This window comes from Barbatula barbatula (genome assembly GCF_947034865.1).
Source record: "Barbatula barbatula genome assembly, chromosome: 1".
In the NCBI taxonomy this organism is placed as follows: domain Eukaryota; kingdom Metazoa; phylum Chordata; class Actinopteri; order Cypriniformes; family Nemacheilidae; genus Barbatula; species Barbatula barbatula.
In genome coordinates, this window is record NC_136766.1 from 8165417 (window position 1) to 8190218 (window position 24802).

The 24802-nt window shown below is 39.2% G+C and overlaps 1 protein-coding gene across 5 annotated transcripts in view; it reads right to left on the reverse strand.

Annotated features, from left to right (window-relative positions):
* Positions 1-12744: 12744 nt before the first annotated feature.
* LOC306891988 (nuclear factor 1 B-type-like) overlaps positions 12745-24802 on the reverse strand; it is a gene marked incomplete at its 5' end in the record, with an annotated part of 78080 nt that continues 66022 nt past the window's right edge. For 2 of the 5 annotated variants that reach the window (XM_079452668.1, XM_079452664.1), the window contains 2 exons: positions 15938-17535; positions 22241-22320. In XM_079452668.1, the coding sequence (XP_079308794.1) occupies positions 17406-17535; positions 22241-22320 (210 nt within the window). In that variant the 3' untranslated portion in view covers positions 15938-17405. Of the gene's footprint in view, positions 17536-22240; positions 22321-24802 lie in introns of all 5 variants that reach the window. The other 3 variants (XM_079452665.1, XM_079452667.1, XM_079452666.1) reach the window with 3 other exon arrangements.

Sequence of the window (24802 nt, forward strand, 5' to 3'; positions counted from 1 at the left end):
TGGTCTCTTTTTTTTAAATGCTTATGTTAAGGAACATTTACGTAATTTGTTTGTGGAAAACATTCTGTTTACACAAGTTAATGTAAAAAGAAACTAGTACATACTGTATATACCACCCAGATTAGGGCCTAAATGTACATCACAGATCAAGCTACAATGACTAAAGTTTCGATTCTCCTAAACATGTGGAACTAATGGAATGATCTGCTGCACAAAAACCCGCTAACATCTTTTCTTTTCCTTCCATCATTTTCCTTTTTTATTTTCACATGTGAATGGTGATACTTTATTTTTCCACAGAGAAGATCGATAAAGCTAGTGTTTCACATGCTGTGGTGAATTGTGTAATACTGAAGACAGTTGCAGAAAAGCACACCGTCTGTTTTTCCAACCTATTCTGGATGCACTTAAAACAATTTGCCTTTTTTCAGAAAATGAAAAAAAAGAGAACTGGCAACTGTACATGTTTGGTGTACGAGACATATAATAACTTATAAAAGTAGGTGCATATGGGTGTTAATCCATACATTGTACTTTTTCTTTAATGATGTCCATGACATGTAAACTGCATTCAACATCCTCTTTTTATCTTATCCATGTTTTCTTTATGAAAATGTGGAGAAAAAGACATAAGACGTTATTAAGACCACAGAAGACAGGCTTCTGTTAGGGTTGTGAGCAAATGAAAAGAAACAGACACACATATGGGACATTTTCTTAGTCCTCAAACATGCGCTTAAGCCAGATTCACACACCATATGGGAGTGGGTGAGAGTGTGGACGCTCCTAACGCATTCTGAACACTCCATCCAAGAGCCCATTAGTGAGCCAAGATCATTCTGGGCTCGCTCGGGTTCTACCACGAACTCACGAAAGCCAAGGTTACACTCCACTTACGTCTCGCAGCACCTTTGTGCTGTTTGTCTTTCATTTTGGAGATCGCCTTTTGAGTGCACAGTATACTGTATGCTCACGGAGAAAGGAATAAAGACTAATAATGTTCTGTACTGCATGTTATGAAAATTTTAGTGTAGTTTATCGCTGTATGGCTCCCTGAACTCTTGAACTCCCTGCTAAATGACTAAACAATATTGCACGTGTTATTGCTTTTGGAAGATATAAGTGGTCATGTTTGTTGTTAAGTGCATATTGGAGTAAAATAGTCTGGATTTTCTCCAGAAGTGTGATATACAGTGGGTTCCAATTATCTGAAAGCTCAATTTTCTGAGTTAACAATTTTTTATTATATGATTAGCATAACAATTTGACTGAAATTACAAATTAATGAACATTTATTTCAGATATTTATTTTCAGCACACACTTAAGCTGGCATGAATTCTGTGTGTAATGATTCTTGTTACATAAATGGAAGCAAGAAAAAAGAAAATGTTTTCAAATGTTTTGAAAATAAAAAAAAATATTTTCTGCTATTTAATTTTTTATCATAACTTCTTTAACTTATGTATTGATTTATGTATTTTCAGGATAAAATTATGATTTTGTTTATGTGATCTCACATTTTCAGACCCCACTGTATCTAAATGAGGAAAGGGGGCTTTTAAAGGTCAAGTGTATGAAATTTAGCTGAGTTTTTATAAAGTATTTACAAAATACTCTCTTTAGAGAAGTTTGTCTGTTTAGGGCTAGAAACAACATGAAGTATTCCATGCAAGGGGACCTACGGTGTATGTAGAATCAGAATTACTCATTCTAAGGTCATAAAGCTTTATGACGTTAAGTCTTTTTACACCTCGGAAGACATAGTTATGTATATTATATTGCATTTCTGTCAATAGATCCTACAAAAACTATCCTACTGCACCTTTAAACAACTCTCTGAATCTGATGTTGTCTGACCATTAACCTAACTGTCGTGACACCAATCTCACCTAAACTGGTCCCTGTTCTCCTTTTATAACTTGGGTGTAAAGAAGAGTATTAAATTATAGTTTTCAAAAGGGAGGGACCTTCAAAACATTATGATGCAGCGCACTTCGCAGGAGACTGTTCCAGGTTTCTGGAACCAATTACCAACCGAAGAGCGAGTCAGAGTTGGTTTAAGGTGAACTGTAATACATACAGTACAGTAAGAGTAGCTTTGCAGCAAAAAGAATGATGGGAGTTGTCTTACAGTACATGGACCTTATATGATTCCTTTAGAATGGATAGTCCAACTGACCAAAGACTATAAGTACTGTATATGCATAAGCATTCTCAAACACTGCCGAAAGAGAGATTCCAACACGAGTAAATGCATGAGCCCATCAGCGATACCTATCTCTCTCCATCCACCCTGAGGTTTCTTTGGGAGAGTATGTAATCAGTGGCTTTCTGTTTGTGGTTTTCAAAGCACGGGTGTGCAGTCTTCCTAACGCCTCTACTCCTTGTGGTTTAGTATTAATACCACATGCACAGGCGCTCGGCTGGACAAACCTCTGCAGGGATCTCTCACCCACTCCCTCTCTCTCTCTCTCTCTCTCTCTCTGTAGGAACACAACGCCATCCTGTGAACCCCACAACCTGACAGCCATAATGCAGGGGCCTTCAAGGTCCAACATGTGGCTGCATTTGCAGGCGTGCTCCATTACCTCTTTTTCGCTTCCTTTCTCCATTTGTCTTTCTCCCCGCTCCTATGCAGGATTGATGTGGGTCATTATTAAATCACCTACAGTAAGCTATAGGGGAAAGTAACGTGAGGCTGTGCTTCACAGGATTTGTTAAAGTGGAGTATAAAACCGTAGATTTAAATGTTTGCCATTTTAGACTACAGTAGAGGTCTTCACGGGTCCACAAAGGTGGACCCGAAGAGACCCTTGATTGTGCTACACAGACCCGACCCGGACCCGTCCAATATTTTGAAAGTTGGACTTGAACCCGTTAAGACCCGAGAAATGTACTACACGGACCTGAAGTAATAGGATTTGGACCTGGACCCGGCTAACCAGTAAAAATATAGACCCAAACCCATACGGTTCCCGGGTGGGGTCTCGGGTCCTCAGGTCCCTGGGCCTCCGTGAAGACATCTAGACTACAGTAAATAGTATAGTGGGCAAGTGTGCGGCCTACAGTTAAACAAACTTTACGGTAATCCAAAAGTGTGCTCGGTTACATTGTGTTACGTCCATAAAATGAACCGAAGTTTAAAATTGTATAATCTATGGTATTCAAGTGTCGGGCATTTTATTGGATATGAGAATGAAAATTTTTTGTATAAAAAAGCAATACGTGTTTACATCTATCTAGTTTGTTACACGGGCATCGTGTTGAAAGGCAACAAGCAGCAGGGTCCTGGCGTGATTAGAACAGCCAAGACTAAAGGCCCGACCGCTGGCTACTGCACTCGCTGTTTTTGTGCCATGTGTTTAAATCCGAGCTCTCTGCTTTCAATTACAACACAGACAAAACAAGCATGGAACAAATGTCATTTTTTCTGTAGACTGAAAAGGTTTTTTTATTTTATTTGTTCATATGGTACAAGTTTGTTTCTTTTTTCCAAAATTGAACATCTTTACATGGTAATGGTGTAACGGTTTGATCCAAGTGTGGTTCAGGGTGGTTAAGCTTAAATTATTATAAAAATAGGAAAGAGGGTAAAATATGATGAAAAACATTTGTAAAACTGATAGAGAAGGCATGCATACAGTACAAAAATAAATGGAAAACAACTTGAGCTAAACTGATCCTTTTATAGCAATTAAACCAGGTGTTCATTTTCAATGTGTGAAAGATGAAGTACAAACAAATAAATTGTCTCAGAAACTGTATGATATTAAAGACTCTGTTTAATATTTTATGTAAAAAGTGGAAGAGAAGATAAAGGCGTTCGAACATGTCACGCACATGACATTCACGATATACCATAAGATGTTAATGGTATTTTCGTCAATATATCACACCGCTGAAGCCAAATGAGGTGCTGCTAAAGTCTCTAAATAGGTGTTGATCACCATATGAATCAATTCTCCAGAACCCTGCGCTCCAGCAGTCAGTGACTCGTTCTCATGAACACATGTCTAGGTGCACATATGCACACTGACACATTCTGGATGGACCACAGATGTATGTTCGCGCTGCAAACTGCTGCAAAATAAGTTTATTACAAACACGACATCCTTTTGTTTCCTCGCTTGAAAATCCTCTCACATTCTGCTTCACATATTGTTAGAAGGACACCTGAGCTTCATGATATAGAAATCATTATGGTAACTTGGACAGGACTAAAGTTATTAGGTACTTGTTTTAATATGTGAATAGTTATTCTAGGCGTATGTGATAAATGTGAAATGTAGTTCGTGAAGATGGTAAAACACAATCTGGGGCTAGTTTCATAATTCTGGAGAAACTACTTAATCCAAGCTTGTAAATGTCCACATCCTCCGAGTTGTCAGCGAATCACGTCAACTGTGATGTTAACACTACATCCATAACATAATCAAACTATTTGATATTCATCATAAATTTCGCTCACATCGCCTCTAAAAAATACTTTAATATTGCTAATTAATTGGTTTATTGGTTAAATCTGTGGCAAGACCAGATCTTTTTTCTCTATTATTTCACACAACACCATGACAAAGTCAGGTGACAGATAGAGAGTGATCACAGGTGCGTGGTTCGCCCACAAATGAATGGGTATGACATCTGGCACTGGGTTGTACTATTAGCGCCAAAGGCGTCTGCATGCGTCAGGGACTGCGGAGCAGCAATCATGTGTCTGACTCTCTTTAGATATGTAGATTCATGAGTTTATGTGGTGGAAGGCAGAGAACTGGAAACTGTGCATTCACACACAGGCTTTAGTAGATTCAAATTCAATGCCTGCACTTTTTTTACTATAAAAGCAAACATACTCTAAGAATTACTGTATGCCCCTTTTGTTTGAATGGAATGGCATGGCATGGCATGGCATGGCATGGCATGGCATGGCATGGCATGGCATGGCATGGCATTGAATGGAATAGAATAGAATAGAATAGAATAGAATAGATCAAATATCTATCCATGTTGGTAGTATGTGTTTGGGTTGTAACAGATACTTAAGATTTTAAAAATGTATATTAGTGAATGTTAAAAAGCATAAATGAAATTGAATAATGCTCTAGATATAGTTTTCCTTGTTTTTATTTTGTATTAATAAATGGAATTTCATTGTAAAACGGTTAATGCATTAAAAACTATTATAGAACAGTCACAAGGTAGTTCATTCTTTAAAAGAAAAAAAACACAGACATCGGGTTTTAGCACTTGAGCAATTGGGCAACAGTTTTCTCTGACACATAATTTTCTGTAACTTCACTTTGTCTGCTTTATGTACATGGCTTAATTGTATTAAAACAGAAGTTGGCTGCCCAACATAAAGCATAATTACTGAACATATTTCTCATCGTGGGAGCAAACAGAGGTAACGCAATATGTGGGTGACAGTGTATATAACTGGAGTTATTCATCACGCAATTAGGTGGACGTGAAAGCCAATTTCCTCTTTACCAACTGTCACATTTACTCAAACTGCGTTGCGTCTACGAGCGCATTCCATTTCCCGCCCCGCCTATCCGCCAAATCTATCAAAACAATAATGAACAATAATTGGGGCGCGCGCCAATGGATGAAAGAAAACGCGACAAAACGAATGACGAGAAGAGAAACGCGTACTGTAGCGCTTAATTTTTTGGCGTTGTTGGGAATATTTGATGTTTCATACGTGGAGGAAGGGGAGCCATCGCTCGCCAAGAGCTGAGCTGTTGCCAGGCGCTGTTTCAGCCAACCTCCAAACAGCAGGTGACCCTCGCGCCACTCAGCTCTGACCAGCGCTCGCACCTGCAGCTCATTACGCCGCTCGAGGCACTTAATGCAGCGCAGGTGGGAAGGAGTTTCGCAGGAGAAAACACGAATTTGCGTTACAAACACAAACACGCACCTGTCAACACGTACGTATAGACTCATTTAAACACTCTCACGCACACTGAATGTTTACACGCACGCACTTCTGTGTTTATGGGCCCACTGTCGTGCATAAGACATAAATATGAGCTCTCATCAAAATATACATAACACACAAATACGCTTTTGCTTGAAAGTAATACACAACGCAGTGATGGGTTTAATTCAGCCATATTTGTTCTCATATGCTCATTCAGTGCATGTCAATTTCTCTTTAGAAATCTGAGGAAACTAGGTAATCTAGGAATGCATTTTGCAGTCAGCAATGTCTGATGTATGTCCATTTGAAATTTGTCATAGCAGATAACAATTATTTCAGTTTTTCCCCTATTCTATACTGTAAGCTGCTAATTTCACCAAAAACAGTCAAATCGGTCTAACCATGTACTTCTCCATAAAAACTACGAGTAAATTATGGTTACCGTAGCAAATTGAATTACTGAATAATTGTGGAAGACACACAGTGGGCCCAATGAACGAAGCACAGCATCCTCCAGATCAGTAAATGGCTGTGTCTGCCGAAGTGGCTGTGACTTCAGCATTATAATGATGAAATGTATTCATCTGCTGCGTCTCTCGTATTTTTCCACTGAAGACGCAGTGGGTCATCCGAAGCCAGGAGAATAATCTTCCCCACAAATGCTTCTCTGTAACAGCAAACCTTGCGGTGACATCTGCTTTAACTTAACACAAACACCCCAGCACTTAATAAAGCAGCGACGGATTGTTGTATTGGGGATGAGAAAATGAATGTCTGTTGGAAGGAGTGCGGGAGGATTTCTTTCTCTCCTTACCATGTGAACCTCCTTCAAGAAGATCTCTCAGATGCGAGGAAGAAAAAGAGTGAGTCACTACGCGGCCTGTTTTACATTTGTTTGTGGATAAGAATCTACAACAAATCTAGCAGACGAAAAACTCTAGACAAAAACCCGTCCTACTCATCCCATACGCAAACATAATTGAAAGATCAGTCGCATATGGCTGTCGTTGCAGGCACAAGCAGGCGGTTGTTTGGTTTTGGCTCTCACAACTCAACATCGCTGATCTAGTCTTATTTGGTCTATTGATGTACTGTAGCAAAATACGGTTGGAACATGACAAGGCCCAGCCTGTTCTGTGCCTATTGTGTTTTGATTCCATTATAATGACTCAATCAATTCATTTCAGGCCGACTGCCTTGTCTCTAAGATGGATTAGTTGCGTCTGAGGAAGATGAAGATATTGTGTGGGGGGAAAATAGGACTCTGAGATTGTCAGAGATGTGACCACCAATCTGAGGAAGATAAACAGAACTGTTACATCTTCATAATCAAATCTTAGAGGGCTTTCCACCATTGTGCCGAATCGTTCTCGTTGCTTAATCGTTCCACTCCGTTCCGATCCATGCCAGCCGGCATGTAGTGTTTCATTTTCCACTGCAGTGCTGATAACGGAAATCTTTAGAATGTTATTACAAACGCGCCACGCACTGCCTTGGTAACACAAGAGACTGAGCTATAACATCTCTGCACGAGAACGGCACGTTCCAAGCCGAGATCAATTTGTAATCGTGCCGTGTCGAACCAGGCTCACGTGGAAACATAACTGTAACCGTTCCAGACCATGCTTAGAACGGTTTGGTGCGACGGTGGAAAAGCGCTCTAATATCGGTGAAAGTCTCAACCCTTATACACTAACGCATGCAGACTGTCAGTTCTTATTTGACTTACCACTTTGACTCTGCACAGGTAACCTAATCCACAGCTATTTCCCTGCCCATCGCAGCTGCTTGATTTCCCCTTCACTGTCATCACAATGAACCCAGTCAGGGTCCATTTGGAATGTGATTTATGCACTAAAATGGCCGCTGTGATTTGTGAGGTTACATACTTTGAATGTTTGAGGTTTTTGAGACCTGCAAAAAGAAATGTAAACTGCACTTCTGTGTAACTGTGGTAATTGAATTACATGTATGCATTTGGCAGATTGAAATGTATATATTTTAGCATTATGTGTGTTCCTCTAACCGACAACCTAGGAGCAACATTTTCTGCAAAGTTGGAATTTGTGTGATAAATATATTTGGGACCAGCCTTAAAACAAGGCTGGCCCCAACATATTTATTGATCTGGTGTTACTATACATCTCATTTTCGTATTTTTCAGGTGTAAATACATTTGACAACTTCTGGTAGGTTGCAGCTGCTGATACATAATTATATTTGTACGAATATCAAAATCCCTTAACATGCGGTTTTCTTTTCTTTTTATTTAAATGATTTCCTCATCCAGCATTCAGTATTTCCTTGCTGCTGATGCACAATTTCTTCATAGGGGTTTTGATCAAGCATCCCAGCACCTCATCGCCAAAAGGCCTGTTGTATATTTACAACGCCTCACTGAAGCTGTGTAAAAGAAGCTAAGGGTTTATATTGTGAGAAATACCCTCTCCAACTCCTCGCTTGGCTAACAGCTAAATGTTCTCAACTGAGTCTGTGGAATGTCTTAGGAATCATAAATCAAGGCCCTGATAGAAACTTGGCAGTCACAGTGGCAGCACTGCTCCAATGTAATGTTACATTTAAACAGACTTAAGGTGAGCTTCAGTGTTTAGAGCTGTGGTTCTTAACCAGCAGTACATGTATCACCGTATACTTCAATAAATAAGGCATTCAGTGTGGGTTTGCCCAATGTTAAAGACGTCACTGACAACAGAACATTACGCCACGTGCAGTCAGTAATGTGGTGGCGGAGAAAAACAGGGTTGGAAAAGCATAGTTTAGCGATTACTCAACAGTTCTATTAAGGGATGGATACGTAAAAGTGATGAGGTATAATTTGATCGAATGGTAACTGAAAGTTCCCCTGTCTTGCATGTCCCTGCACTTCTCAGCCACCCATACTGCGTACGCAAGATCCACATTCCTACAGAACATAATTACTATGATCATAGCGGGGATACACACACTTTTCCATGTCAGCATCTGCTGTCTTTCATCTCCACGTCGCTCCTATTTATGGTTTACGTGCATGCTGCGCTACACCTCCAGCAGACACGCACCATACAGAAATCCCCGTCCGAACAAAGCATTTCCACACGCTGAAGGAGAAACCCAAGGCTATGCAAGAATGATGCTGTGGGAGTCTGTGAGGGTGAGATCTATTGAATAGCGAGTCACGGCTCAATATGAAGTTTGTTTGTTGCCTTCCTTGTCTGTGGCATATGCAAATTGTGCGAGCGGGAGGGGTGCGTGTGTGTGTTTTAGTGGGGTTGGTCTGTGGGAAAGTGAAGGAGCTAATCCTGAGTGTTCACAGGGGAGGAGTGGACCATTCACTCGCCCCCCGCTCCGGTGGCCCACCCCACCACTACAACTCACTGCACGCCACTTCTCAAGACAAGGACGTTGTTTTCTCTTTGTATCAAAGTCCCCTTTCACCCCACTCTCCCCCCATACACACAAAAATACTTTAATGCTGAACACCTGTTCCCGTGCACACACATCGCGCCGATGCGCAGACATGATAAAATCCCACGCTCCCATCCGACATGCACAACACAAACACTCTTCATGGGTAAATTAGCAGAGTTTAATAATACACCGAATCTGTAAAGGAACATGAATGAATATTATTAATCTAAACTGTCAACCATTTTATGGGATTTCATTTTTCTACACGCTCATAAATCATAAATCAGACAAATTAATTGGTTCATTGATGAATATGTTTGTTAGTCAATGTGGCATCCAGTCACCATCTGAAGCCGCACATGAAAGTGTTGTCTGGTAAAGACAAAGAACATATTAGTGTAGAACTGTAGGCACCTAAAAATAATTCCCTGTCAGGTCTGTGTGAAAATAACTTTATACTCGCGTCCAGCCTTTTACAGTTAATGTAAAATGGGGGTACCATCAAGCCTTTGCCTTGTGTTTCATGCTAGGCACATGCAGGATCTGAAATCATGAACTCATTCACTCCCCATTGAAACATTTCAGTCTATATGGGAAATAAAATAAATTAATAACATCTTTGTAACTTATGAATTGTAAACCAGAAAAGTTCATGTTCTCACAGTTTGTCACATTTAGTGTATTTCAGATGATAATAAAGAGAAATAAAAACAACTGCTTGTCATATTTATTTACGGTTGTGTTTGTTATTTAATTCAAATTTATTTATAATGCTTTTCACAATTCTGCATTGTTGCAAAGCAGCTTCACACTATAAATACATATTAATATATACAGTAGAGACAGAATAAAGTATAGATAAATATTTTTTTGATTATTTATATAAAACACTACTTTCACATTTACTTAATCTGTTTGTTGATGGTTACTTTAAAAAGAAATAAGCACACACATGCATTCTTGCACTCTTAAAAATATTAATTCTGTTGAACAGAAAGAAATATATTTGTTATATATATATATATAACAGCTGAAATTTCTGGGAAAAATGTTTTTCTTTTGTTCTGTTAAAAACATTTATATTTTGAAGGATTTAGGAAAGAAAACAGTTCTGGGGCACCCATTTTCATTTTTCATACTATGGGACTCAATGATGTCACTTGGGGTGGGGGGGGGGTCGAGTAATTCATGACATAATTTTCATTTTTTTGGTGGAGTATCCCTTTAAATCAACCCAAAAAATGTTTACCTGTATTTGGCCCAACAATGGTTTGAAACAACCCAGCATAGATTCATTTACAACCCAACGGTTGGATTCATCAGTGCAGACTGCATTGTGGGAATAAAAGAGTGAATAAATGTATAGAACGAAGTTCATTTAGGTTTTGTACACCAACACAAAACTGAGCTATATAGAAGATAGGAGGTGGTTTTGGACACAACTCAAGTCTTAAGAGAGTAGTTCATATCAAAGTTACCATTGACTTTCCATAGTAATTAAGTTATTCCTCCTAGGGAAAGTCGATGGGGAATTATTTATTAAGTGAGCTACTCCTTTTAGTGGCTCCCCCAAAATCAAATGCAGGGACCCAGAATCTTCCTATACAGCACTTCTGCTTAACCAACATTATCAGTCTGATGTCTCTTCAAAGTCATCAAATAACCAACAGCTTTCACAGGAAAAATAAACCTTTGGAAAATATGTGGGACACTCTTAGAGCCAAAACCCTACAGACTTCAGCCGCACTATTGAAACCAGATGTTTACTTAACTGGCCAATTTTGATAAATGGTGTAATGATAACCATTTTGCATTGGGGTAATTTTATATCAGCGCAGCACCACATTGTTTTTGTTTCGCAGCCAAACAAACTGTGTTTGTGCCCACGGCCAGGTGCCGGATTCGACCTAATTGATAAGCAGACTGCAGGACTATAGTTTTCATGTTCTTCCAAAATGGCCTCCACAAAAGCCTAAACTTATTGTCTTGTTATTCTCAGGCGTGTGTGAACTGCGGGATTAGAGAGATGCTGTGCTATGACACAAAGTTCATTTAACAGTGCTTATCTTGTGGACACAGTTGTGGGAATTTCAGCTTCTGCAGGCATTGTTGTGTGTGTGCATTGCATATGTTAGAAGTTCAAACAGGAAATGACATCAGCAGTTTATCTACGCATATATCTTTGTTTTGACTTGTGTAAATGCAATAATTGAACGAGAGCACAGAAATTGAACTATTTTCCACTGGGTTTTAAGATATACTAAGTTCCATTAAAACTCTTGAGGCACACAGTGAATGATTGTGATATAACATTTTCAGTGTGATTATGTTTCCCACCCAAGCTATATGGACATTTTTAGTACATACAAACAGTACTCCAATTTCATAGCTGACCACTGATATATTACTTCTGCAAGTAAATTATTCGAAGATCAGCAACGAGAAAGCAATGAATCCAGGTGACAGTTGCTTTGTAGCATAGCTCATTTTATTGTTTAAACAGTTTTGCATAGGAAATATATCCACTTCCAGTAATTGACTGCAGTAAAAACAGCTGCTAGCAGTATAGGCTGGATATAACAGTAACAATCACAAAAAAGTCAAGCGTTATTTACACTCATTTTTTTACCTTGTGGCAATTTTAGCCCCTGCACCAAATGCAACCAGCTTGAAGGCAGTGCATACTGTTTATAGCTGAAAACTCAAAAGGTCGAAATCAACAGAAGAAAACAAAACAGTAAAATAACAAGGCCTTCACTATACAGCTCGACTGAAGGACACCTGCTTTTCATAAATTGTGAGTAAAAACACAAAGACTTGATAACGTGTTCTATAATGTACATTCAGAACATACATTAATATTTGCATACAACTGCTGCATTTCCACAATCACTACGAAAACTGTTACAACATTTGTTGGTGTTAGTGTTGTTGTTGTCATGTTACAAACACAATACCACTGAGATTGCAGTGGGCATAAAAGTGCCACAAGACCCCCCCACCCTCCCCCCTTCCAAAAAGAAATAAAAACCAACTCTGCTGTGGAGCTGGCAATCATTTTTTTGTCATCTATTGTAGTACTAAGTGTAGTCTAGAGAAACACACTGCCCAACTATTACTTTACCTCATTGAAATAGAGACTGGGGCATCCCATTTGACTAAAATATCAAAAATTTAACAAAGCACAAAAACACAAAACAAACACAGGACCAAAAAAAAGCAGAAACATATGGGGGGGAAAGAAATGGGAAGAGGCATCCCACAGATTCTGTTTGGATTGAAGATTGAGTTTGTTTGTTTTATCGTATCCCCAAAAGAAAATTCAATGTTTTTCTTTATTTCTTTATTTACAAGGGAAAGTCCACTGAGCTGAAACAGGCACTGCTTGAAATCTTTTATCTTTTCTTCTGTTTTTGGTAAACATCATATAATTTGCTGGTTTTAAAAATGCTCCTGTTCAATGATCATTCATGCGGCTGTTAATGCCCTAATATTAGAAATATGAGAGTAGATATGGACCAAACTGTCCTACTGCCTTTCCCTGTGTAACGGAGGTAACACCTGCACACACAGAACAGATGAAAACAGACATTGCATGAGCTCCACTGGTTCTCCTTGCATATATACACACACACATGTAGGCTTCACAAGGACCATGATCATGGCTTTCATGAACTTCACCACGCCACAAATGTATCATCTTGCTGCTTTTTATACCTAATTTCTAAATTTCTAAATTCCGCAACCAATACTATAAAGATAAGCCCTTTGAACAAAAAAAGAAATTGCTATCTGTACCCCAATATAAGGTATAAATTGACAATCGAGTCACGCCTCAAAACATCGTATGGTGAGGGGAAGTGCTATGAGCTACCATGACAACACTCAGTCCCACAAGATAAAAACACTCGGGCTAATAAGAGCTTCATAGCTAGCGCTACGTAATCCACACAACAAACAATGTGCCAATGAAGGGGGTAGTGGGAACTGCAGAAAGTGCAAATGCTCAGCTGTTTATTTTCTCCGTGATGGCAACATGAATAAGACATCTGTGAGTCTACACAAAGGCTTCTGGGAGCCCTACGTACCGAGCCTGCCCTGAATACTACACGTCGAATGCGTCCAGCATTCCCAATCCCTTCCCACAGCAGACACTTGTAAACACTGCAGAATGGAGGTGCCAACGTGGCATCTTGCAGAAAATTCCCAGCAAGCAAATTCTGTACATCGTATGGTGGGTCAGCCTCTAGTGATGGGGAAAATAACGCATGCTTTATTTTGCACAAAACAGTAGAACAATTTTTTATGTCATACGCGACATTACCCTGGTAGTTGTTGTTGGGAGACTCAGATCAGGTGCCTTTATTCTAAAGTGACTAGGAGTTACCCAACTCAGGAAAAAACGACCCTACTTAACACAAATTGAAACATTAATTCTTGTCCCGTTTTCATTATCACATAATCACATCACACACACTCTATGGCCACACTAACAAAACAACACTTCAAACATTTATGAAATGTCTCAAGGATCCAAGTAAATCCACACGAAATACAACAAAAGACCTTCATCATTTTGTTTTAAACATTTACAGTCCCACGCGGGAATTTACTCCACTTTAAAAGTACAGGAAAATAAAATGAAGAATGACATATTCCACCTCTCTTATTTAATGGACAGCTGGAAAGTTCTAAACTCAAGACATTTTTTGTTTTTACTAAAAAATATGGACATCATTTAAATTCACGATTACAAGGTTTTTTTACAAACTGGGAAAGAAAAGGAATTTTACAGTGTACACACTTTTGTTAACCAGGCAGGCATTTCAATAGAAAGACCCTTAACTACTCTCCTCGTGAGTCACCCTCGCACTCTCGGACTGATTCATCTACACACGCACACATTTCACGAAGCTGCCAGAGCAGATTTGATCCCATTACGACGACTATCAAAAACTATTGCTATTACCACAGCCATCGAGATGGCCCCTACCTACGGCCTCCTTCACGGTTTCCAACTCGCCCTAAAACACGAGAATGACTCTACGACCCTGACACGCTCACCACTGCGGGAGGAAATGCACTTGAGTGGCCTTGCCAATGGCCAGAAGGCTGCAAAGCACTTAATTTTTCAAGAACGTAAAACAACAAAAAGACGGAACAGTGCACATTGAACGGGGCGACTTGATTCTAGTACGAAAAAACCGACGAAAAGTTGATAAAGAACAAGGAGAGATTCAGCTTGACTTGAGCATCTTTTTAATGGACTGAACCGATCCTTAGTAATAGGGGGATATTACATGAAACAAAGTTTTGAAAAGTTTGTTAACATTTATGCTTATAGTGCCCTGTGAAACAAATGCCTGAGTTTTGTTGTATTGAAAGGGCACTATGGCTTGTGATTGCCTGTATGCTGTAGGTGCAAAACTGGGTTTCGTTGATCCGTCAGACCATAAGAGCACTACGTCATTCCCTTTTAACAAAGTCTATAGCTTGTAAAACCTAAAATACCTATAAAACATTTCTACCAATGTTTAAACCAATTTTCCCCATGGGGGTTGTTTGTCTACAAAAGACAATCTCAATAAGGCTGTAAATTAGAGCACTTCATAGGGAAGAATAAGAAACAGTGATGTTTTCTGATTGTGACACAATTAACACGCACAAACTTGCATTATGGTGATTGTAGCGCATTTTATAACAAGTCACTTGTTCGGGAAAATTTAAGGCATCTACTTGGGAATTGCATATAGCTACATTGTTAAGTGGAAAGGGAGAACTGGGGTGAGAAATATATGGTGGGAAAATGCACTAACAGTAGGGCAGCATTTCATACTGTACCCTCAATGTGTTAGCCAAAGTGCGCGTCTTTCACTCGTGATTGTCGCTCTCAAGTCAAGCTGTCTCCCTTATGAAAGTTGTTTTATTATGTGAGTCAAACTAGCACCCCGGGGTCGAAGGTTGAAAAAGGAGTTTGTAGTCACAGTAGACGAATCAGTGACTTTGCAGCCATATTAGACCAAAGGGTGCATTCTCTGCAGACATGCTTCAAAGTGTAGGAAAAAAGTCCTCCCCTTATTGAGAATACTCAACAAAATGACTCGAACCACCTTTCGGTACACTCAAGGGAAAAAATACCTTGTCGCACACTGCATAGAAAGCTGTTCCCACTTTGGTCAAATACGAAAAAAGGAAAACAACAACAACAACAACAACAACAACAACAGCAACAGCACAACATCAACAAAATAAATGTTTACACTATTTGTATTTCTGTACTAGCTTCTAATAATCCACATAGCTAAAAGCACTACCTACATAGGCAAAACTTGGTATTGCATAATTCTTATAAATCTTGACCCCGCCCTCCCCAATAATGACTGGAAGATGGAAAAACAAACAAACGATTAAAACAGAATCAAAAAAGAAAACCACCAAAATACTGAATAATGCTGAATGTTGATTATAAAGTTTAGAACAGCAACTATACAAAGCCTCGATATGCACTGTAAATGTGAGATAAAGTAGTAAATGAAGCTAAAAATCAACAATGTCACAAATTCATCCAGAGTACAAAATATTTCTTATCATAAAAATTTTACTTTTTTCCTAAAACGGTAATAAATGCAGCAAAAACAAGTGTAGTGATGTTCTCTATAGTCGAAGGCAAGGCACGTAACGTGGACTATATACTTTCGTGCAAATTAAGATTACTGGAAAGATTAATTCTATAAATATGTCTGATTGGAGAGGCGATGGCATTGAGAATGCCGGGAGCAATCATTGATTTCTGGGACTGCGGCTTTTGTGAACTACCAAAAAAAGAGGATGTGAAATAAGCACCTTGAGACCTCGCCTCAACTCGCAGGTTAGTGTTAAAATGAGCACACATAACACACATACACATCTCGTCTTAAATTACCAGACCAGCCTGCTTCCCTATTGTTTCTCATGATATCAAAGTGTAAACAGTAGCTTTAGAAGCTAACAGCCAACTAAACATGCATACTAGTTCGGTAGGTATATGTCAAAATAAGCCATTTTATACACGCCGTGTGTTCGCGTCTTTTTTACCCTACTTAAGTTTTCTTTTCAATAAATTAAAGAAAAAAAACTACCCACATGTTTGGGTACGGCTCAACATAAGTGCTGTATTGTTTATGTTCAGTTTTGCTCAGGTAAACGTTCACTGTCCATCTCATTCATCTAACCTTAGCTTTCCCTAGAGTCCCGAATCCCAAATTTTTTATATTTACGTTTTTAAGTTCATTTTAAAACATTTTCTCCCCATTCCTTTAGAGTCTTAGGGCAGACAGACTGTGATAGCTTCCCTTCAGTAAAATCATTTAAATTGCACTTGCCTCTTATGAGATATTGACTTTTTGTCTAAAAATCCTTTTCAAAGGAAATATCAAAAAAACTAAAAAGGGGTTATATTTCATACTTAGCAATATAAGTTTTTTTCTTTCATTGAAGAAAAAACCTTTTCAGAGTTTTTAACTCTTTAGAGAAAATTCTAACCTTTACCTTAAAAGGAAATAAGTACAAGATTGACAAGATTTAAAAGATTTTGCACCATGGTCAAATGAAACTTTCGAGGAAAATATGAAAATAGAGACATTCAGTTCATTGAAAATTGATCCTATGGGCTTGTAACGAATAGGATGAGCCTCTGTTTGATCAAAGTTTGTGTGAATTGCAGCCTGCTTTTCAAACCGTCCAGCAAGCCAGCCCTTCCGTGGCCACCCCATCTAAATAATTTCATAAACCAAGACTAGTAATCGTGACGTAAGAACGAGAGAAACACTACGAGAGACTAGCATGTCATGCATATACAGTAAGGCATCTAAAGTTTGTATGGTCACAGTATCTCAGTTTAGGGGCCTCTTGACACAATGACTGACTGGTGTGGAGAGAGGCTCATGTCACAAGAGAACGCTTTGACCCCACTCACTCTACCGCTCTAAGCCAATGTCCTTTAGAGGGTGGGGCAAATGTCCAGGTCGATTGTATAAGTGCTGCTTGCTGGTTTGTCCGAGGACCCCATCACTTCTGGGCTCCGCTTCTAGGCCCCCTTCAATTGCTTGATTCCGCCTGCAGGAGGGGCTCACCAATGATGTTTATGCTGTAATTCTGGACATTTGTTGGCAGAATCGGAGTCCCGTTCGACACTTGGAATGGAATTAAGCTCGCCCAGGTACCAGGACTGTAGAAACACAGAGGAGAGAGGGAATGTACGGGTTACTATTATGATCCACTTATGCGGATTTGGGAAAAAATGTATAACTCTAGTTCATATTGTTTGGTTACCAACATTCTTTAAAATATCTTCTTTTGTGTTCTGCATCAGACAGTAAGTCAATACAGGTTTGAATGACATGTGGGTGAGAAAATGATAACAGAATGTTCATTCTTTAAAGTATTCTTAGAAAGTCATAAAAAGAATAGCACAATATGGAGTCTTATGTATCATAACACATCAAGTATTTGTTGCATCATATGCAGTGTCTATAATTATACTTCTCTGGATTAATACACACATTTTGTACGATTATATACCTGTTTTTCTTTTTCTTGAAAAGTTACACTGGATTAAAGCATCTGCTAAACAAATAAATGTAAAGGAATAAAACGCATCAATACATGTCATTACAATTCTGAATCAGTAAATGAAAAAGTTGTATCAGGTCTAGACTTTTCCCCACCCTCCTTTTAAAACAGATCCTTTCACACACAATCGTGCAAAATAATACGTTCGGCATCGTGTCAGGGAACAGGATATCCCAGAGAAACAAAGCGCTCATAGTGCAAACGCACGGGGGAAGTTTCCCCAAGAGCATGCGCTCATCCCCACCCCCTGCAGCTGACACCCAGTTTCTGATCAATAGCGTTAAAGCGTCTCCAGAACTTTCCTATCTGCATTCAGCACATGCTAACTGCACAACAACACAAGTCTGTTAATTGCGAGCTGTGGTGCGAATCTTGGATGCAAAAACGTCAGGGCGCACAAACAGCATGTTGTTCCCTTGGGGAAGAACGGGGGGGGGACTGAATGGTGCGTACATGTGTCAAATAATTAGGGAGGCCAGAAACCAGAGCCCCGGTGTGGCCCCCCTTCCTCCGAGTCTGAAATACCTGTCTCACCCAATCACCAAACACAATCTTTCTGCTTGCAGATTACAGACCGCACTCCTGCTCTGTCAACAGTGGCCGGCGCACACAGCCTCCCTTTGTTTTTCTCCCTCTTGATTCTTTATCCCCACCCCGAAAAGAAAAGGGAGAGGGTTGAGAGGGGGTGATGGGCTGATTGAAGAAAGGAGACTGTGCGGAAAGACACTTTTCCCTGGGATCACTGGTTTGGGTGCAGGTGCGAGCCTTTAGAGGGCTTTTCTTTTGGAGTTTGTTGTTTGTTTTCCGAGGGGGCTAAAGCCGACGGCTGGTGAGGGACAGGGACCCGGCGGATGTGGAACAGTGACTTTATTCTTCTAGAGGCGGCCTGGGGTGACACTGCTGCCTGTTGCCTTGAGAGCAGCTAATGATTCAGTCTGAGTTTTATACAAATCACTCGCAGCCAAAGGCTGAAATCTTACACCCGGTGATACAAGGGTCGCACACAGAGTCAGACTTTACATAAAAAAGCCAGAAACCGGGTGAGAAAGTTGCTCTATATAAAGAAAACAAAAATAGACGGACACAGAATTGAAATGCACTGCACTCTCTCTTAAGAGTTAAAGAGAATATGCGCAGAAGTAACGGGTACGGTTCTTTCCTCCCTCCACAGTCCTCATTTACCCTTTAATACTGATCCTGCGCTTACCCTTTCCTCTCCCTTCGAGAAATCACCTAACAGGAAATGAGAGATTAAGGGTTTCAGAGATGTGGACGACAGCCTTGGATTTAATCAGACTCGAGACACTATTTCAGGGATTTATGACTTGACTTGATAAACTTTAAAGTACTTGCGACATAACTCTGACTTTCTTGCAATTACCTGTGACTTGAGCTTACGACGTCAGACCAGTCATTTGTTCAGATGTCATGCAGTGATTTGTAAGGACACCATTAAAAGAGATAACCATTCAATTATCAAAAATTATAGATTGAAAACTACAGCAAAACATATAACGACCATCTATGTAAAATCTAGCAGCATAAATATTATAGAAAGTGCAACTTTTTTTCTTCTTTTTTGATATGAGATACAGTATTAATGACATCAGTTAGTTCTAAGATCTATGAACAAATTGTTTTTAATATTTCCTATATATTATTTCATATTATATTCATAAACTGTCAAAGTGGAAGAACCGATTTTGCCAGCCAAAACCTGTTCACAAATGTAAACTCATTACTCAACCAAGTTTATTTAAAAATAAAAGCAAGCTAAGACAATCATACAGAATATGCAAGTGGTTTCTTAGTGCACAGTGTGTTCACTATGCAGTGGGAATACGGTAACATAAATGTAACTTACAATACTATACCGGTAGAAGTATCACAATACCAGAAACTATCACAATACTGTGCCATGTTTATAATCTAATTCTACAAAATATATTTTACTGTGCAGTTAAATTTTATCTTAACTTGCTAATGAAAAAGAGCACAAAATAAAAAAACTGCATAGTATTAGTTTTTCTATTCCTTTCTGTCTCTACCATTAACCACTTGCACTGGGAATAACTAACAGCCCAGCAAAGACAGCCCGCCCCTCAGCCTGTAAACCACCCCATGTACTGTGCCTCTGATGGATTGTCATGGGGCGGGTGCTACCCTTTTCCCCCAGTTCAAGTCTTATGTTACCTACTGTCTGGTTTCCCCTGGTTACCAGACACCTAAAGTTGTGATTCCCCCAATCACTAGGGTGATGGTTGTTACACGGGACAAAGGGAAGAGAAACAAACAACTTTCCCCACTCTAGGATTCTTTCAACAGATCTCTTCCCGCCAGCTGCTTACGGGTCTCTCCTCTGGGTACAGGAACTAGCATGGGTCTGCTTCCTTTTGGGATCAGATGTTCAATTAGATTATCTTATGCCATCTTAATGGATTGCTGACCCATTTCCTGTAAGATGGCAAGAAGCAGGACTGACTGCAATTCAATTTGGGTTGAGCCGTGGACTGGCATGCATCGCACTGCATCACAGTAGCTTTTCTTGTGCATGCAAGCAACAAATCACATTTCCATAAGCCAATGACTTCAAGTCAACTCTGCACTTGGACTACACTTCATCTGCAGTAAATGTCTTACTTTCTCACTACGTTCTGCCTAAAACGCTCCTCTAATCTGTCAAGGCAAGCTGTTTTTTATTTGTTTACAAGTCAGACAGTTTTACGTCATGCCTCAGATGAGCATACACTGCATCTGTTTGGATAGATTCATCAAACCTATCTACAGTGTTGGGTTGTTCTCAGGGGGTTTCTGTGAGACCCCATTTGCTGGGTTCTTCTCAGGGTCCCCTGGATATTGTTGACACGTTTGTTAAAAAATATAAAGGTCTGTTCACACGGACAGTTCCTTTGAATTTTAGCAGGACGAGACACAAGAAGGTCAGCATTAGTTCAGACAGCGCATGCCGCACTACCATCATTAATAAAAACCTTACTCCAGCTTTCAGCTTACGAAACAGAAGAAAACTGATTGGCGAGCCTGCCAAGTTTTTCTAAGATTTACAGTACTTAGAAAATTAGTTTTAGTGAATATTTTTGTATTTGATAAAATCTGGGTTTGATCTATCAGTAACTAAATGTTAAAAATGAGCCACTGCTTGATGTTGGTTATGAAATCTCATTGTGTAATGCAGGAGAAACAGTACAGGGTTAGCCCTCGTCAGGTTACATTTTTTCCCTTGTACTCCGTGTGGTCTATTAAGAGGCCAGAGAAAGGGGTGGAATGAAAACAGGGGCCTGTGTGCCTGTTGCCTGCAGAAAGAGGTAAGAGTGTGTTTAGTGTTGCTCTGTCTCTCCACACTACTGCGGTGAGGAAGTGCTGAGCAAGACCTTTCCAGCAGCCGCTGCAGAGAGGTGCAGAGCAAACGTGGGACTGAAAGAGACGGGATGTGGCTCAAGGACAAAGCTCACGCTAAGCCCATCTTCTGCATCGGCTGTATGCACTTCATGTTAAAGTATACACTGCAGTGAGTTTTACTATACTAGAAATGTACTTTGTCGAACAGATGCATCAAAATATCATTTATGAAGAACATTCATGTAAATGTACAGTGTGCCCTGAAAGCGTTTGGACACTTAAGATACACTTAAAACCAAGTAGTATCTATAAAAATGATACTAGATGTTTTTTCGGAAGAGAGCGATTGAAAATTAACAGTCTTGACTGCCGCTATAAAAAAGGCAAGCTTAGCGGTGACCTTTGCAAACATACAGCTCTCTGCTGTTTGTGAACCTCAGAGTTCTGCTCTTTCCCAACAGTAATCATCTTCCTAACTGCCGTTCTTTCAATGAGATAAGGATGTTAACCATTAATATGTCTGATTTTGTTCTGATCCTTATTCTGGAGGACTAATCTAAGAGAAACATCAAGACAGGCTAAACAATGTGGTGCTTATCATATTCTGTCACACAAATCTTAAATAAGACCAGTAGCGTTTGTGTGACAGCCTGAAAAAGGTTTGAAAGTTACACTTATATAACGTTTGAAAAAGAGAAATGGAAATGAAACATTTGGAAATAAAATGTAAATCTGGTAATTAAAATAATCATAGTCTTCGTATCTTTAAATTCAATAACAGACATTAATGGCCAAATACACTTTGCTTATGTTTGTTTTTCTTGCAATGAGTGAAAAAACATAATAAAAAAGATTCTTAGGACTGAGTTGGAGCAGTTGTTGGACTATTGCAGAAACAGTAACACTTAATGGAGAGGTGGGTTGAAAATAAAGGAAACTTTTACCTTTGCCAAGAAATCCCCAAAGTCTCCTCTGAGCCATATGACCTGATGTTTTGATTCACGGGCCAGTCACAAATCCTCAGCTGTCAATCAAACACCTCTCAGTCAGACAACTGGGCTAGCACAACGGCAACTAACACACATTTAGCATGCAACAAAACCTGCAGCTCTAGACTCATCTCAACACATATTCTTACATTTATCTGATGTTAATCTAACATTACTAGAGACATAAAACGCATTACTAATGCTCAGGATTAAAAGATTATGGATTACAGATTATATTTTTAATCATACGTTCATATGTCATAGGTTGGGATATATGTTATATGTTAAACACAATTAGATTCTATTTAAACTTCAGAAAGTTAAAAATGAAAAAGGCAGTCGTCATGTGTGGCATGCAATACCATTAGTGGTCTAAATATTAATCATCCTGAAAGCAAAAGAAGAGGTTAGTATACAAAAAATGGGGGCTGGGTTACACGAAGATTATTCATTTATCCCAGAATGCATTGGAATGGGAGGAAGCTCATGCATTCCAAGTGGTGCATGCAGTTACGGTCACTTCACTGCTGTTAGGTATTTTTATAGCAGCCTGTTTTCATTGAAGCATTACATGAATCATGCTATTTGAGAGACTGATTTTAGTCTATCAAGTTAAACTATTCTCTAACTGGTTACAAGTATTGTTGTTTTTCTTTTGAAGATGTCAATGTAAAAATAAAACAAATAAATAGCACATTTTCACAGAATGGAACAGATATGCACACATACAGTACACACACACATGCAACAAGCTGTATGCATGACAGTGTAAGAAACAAAAATGTGTAATGTCTTGCATAACAAAATGTAATAAACCTACTCGCGCACACGAAAACGTAAGTTTACAGTAAACGCCGAAAGCAATTAAATCCGTACGCATTTTCGAACTTTCCATTTCGCTAATGCACAGTGTTTTCAGCAACGGCACACTCCAGACGCACAAGTTGCACAAATACTTTCATCAGGAACCTTCGCTCTCTGAGTATTCAATCCCACTTAGTCCCTGTCAATTGCTCTAGCCATTTCTGGAAAGCACCTGTACGCTCCCAAATAAAAATCCATTTCCATCGCAATAAATCTAGCAAGTTGAATAATTGATTTTCTATATTTACTTCAAAGATGCTTTAGTGCTCTCCCAGAGAGTTACTGGCAGCTGAAATACAGAATGCCCAGAGTGAAAGCACATCAATTAGTCAAACTCTGAATGGGAACTTACAGGAAGTTCACTGCTAGCTTGGTGGCCCTGTCATGGGTGTTGTGGCTCTATATTAAAATATACTAGGTAACTAGCAAGAAAAATAATGTCAATGATGTGACGCACACAAATCACATAACAGAGGCTAAGAAACCAACAAATTCATTTGAATAAAAATGTTAAGTGGTGTTCTGTTGTACGTGCTTTACAGTGGGAGTAATGTAAAAGTATGTGAAGTATTTTCACACTGCTATGTGCGGATATCCACCTCCGTCAGTACTGCCAGCTCTTCTTTAACAAACTCCACTAGTAAGCGTGATACAGTATTTGTGTGTGTTCTCCGGCGACCTGAATCCAGAAAACAATGGCCGTGGGGCAAAGTCGAGGTCAGCTATCAGACTGTTTTGGTAGTGCACATTCCTTCATCCTGTTTTGGTCGACCCCACACTCTGAAAAAACACACTAATACAATACATGCTGAAAAGGTCCTGGATGCGCTCTACTGCCTGTATCCTTAGTGTATAAGGTCACCAATCTCACCGAGCAGTTCGATGGACGATTTAAGCTCTTTGGGTTTACATTTACATTTATCCATTTGGCAGACACTTTTATCGAGAGCGACTTACAAGTAGTTAGGTATTTAAAGGTATAGTCTAACCAAAAACGACCCAGTTTTTTTATCATTTACCCTCATGTCATTTCAAACATGTTTGACTTTCTTCTGCAGAACAGAAAAGAAAATATTTTGAAGAAAGTTGGTCACCAAACAACATTGAAGCACATTGACATGCACTTTATGGACACAAAACCAAATTTTAGTTTTCCACAGAAGAAAGTAAACTTTTTAATTGACATGAAGTTGCATCAATTATTTTTGTTATTTTGAAGAATTTTGGTAAAACAAAACCGTTGGTCCCCATTGACTTGCATTGGTTTTGTGTCCATATAAGTCAATGGGGACCACCGTTTTTTGTTTACCAACATTCTTCAAAATATCTTCTTGCAGAAGAAAGACAATCATACAGGTTTGCAAATTGTGAGTCAATGATTTTGGGGGTTAACTTTAAGGCGAAATATCCCTTCAAGCACAAAATGTAATAACTAGCTTTAGCAAACTGTACAGCATACAATTTGTTTGCACTTACATTCATTTATACAAACACCTAAATATTATACAGTGAAATAAACTGCTACTTGTTTTAAGAAATAGTTTTTTCTTCATTTTTTGTTGTTGCTTATTTGGTAGCTGCATTGTGTTGTCGTCATGGGTTGGATTCCCAGTAAATGCTAATTAAATGCTAAAAATCATGCTAAGTCACTTA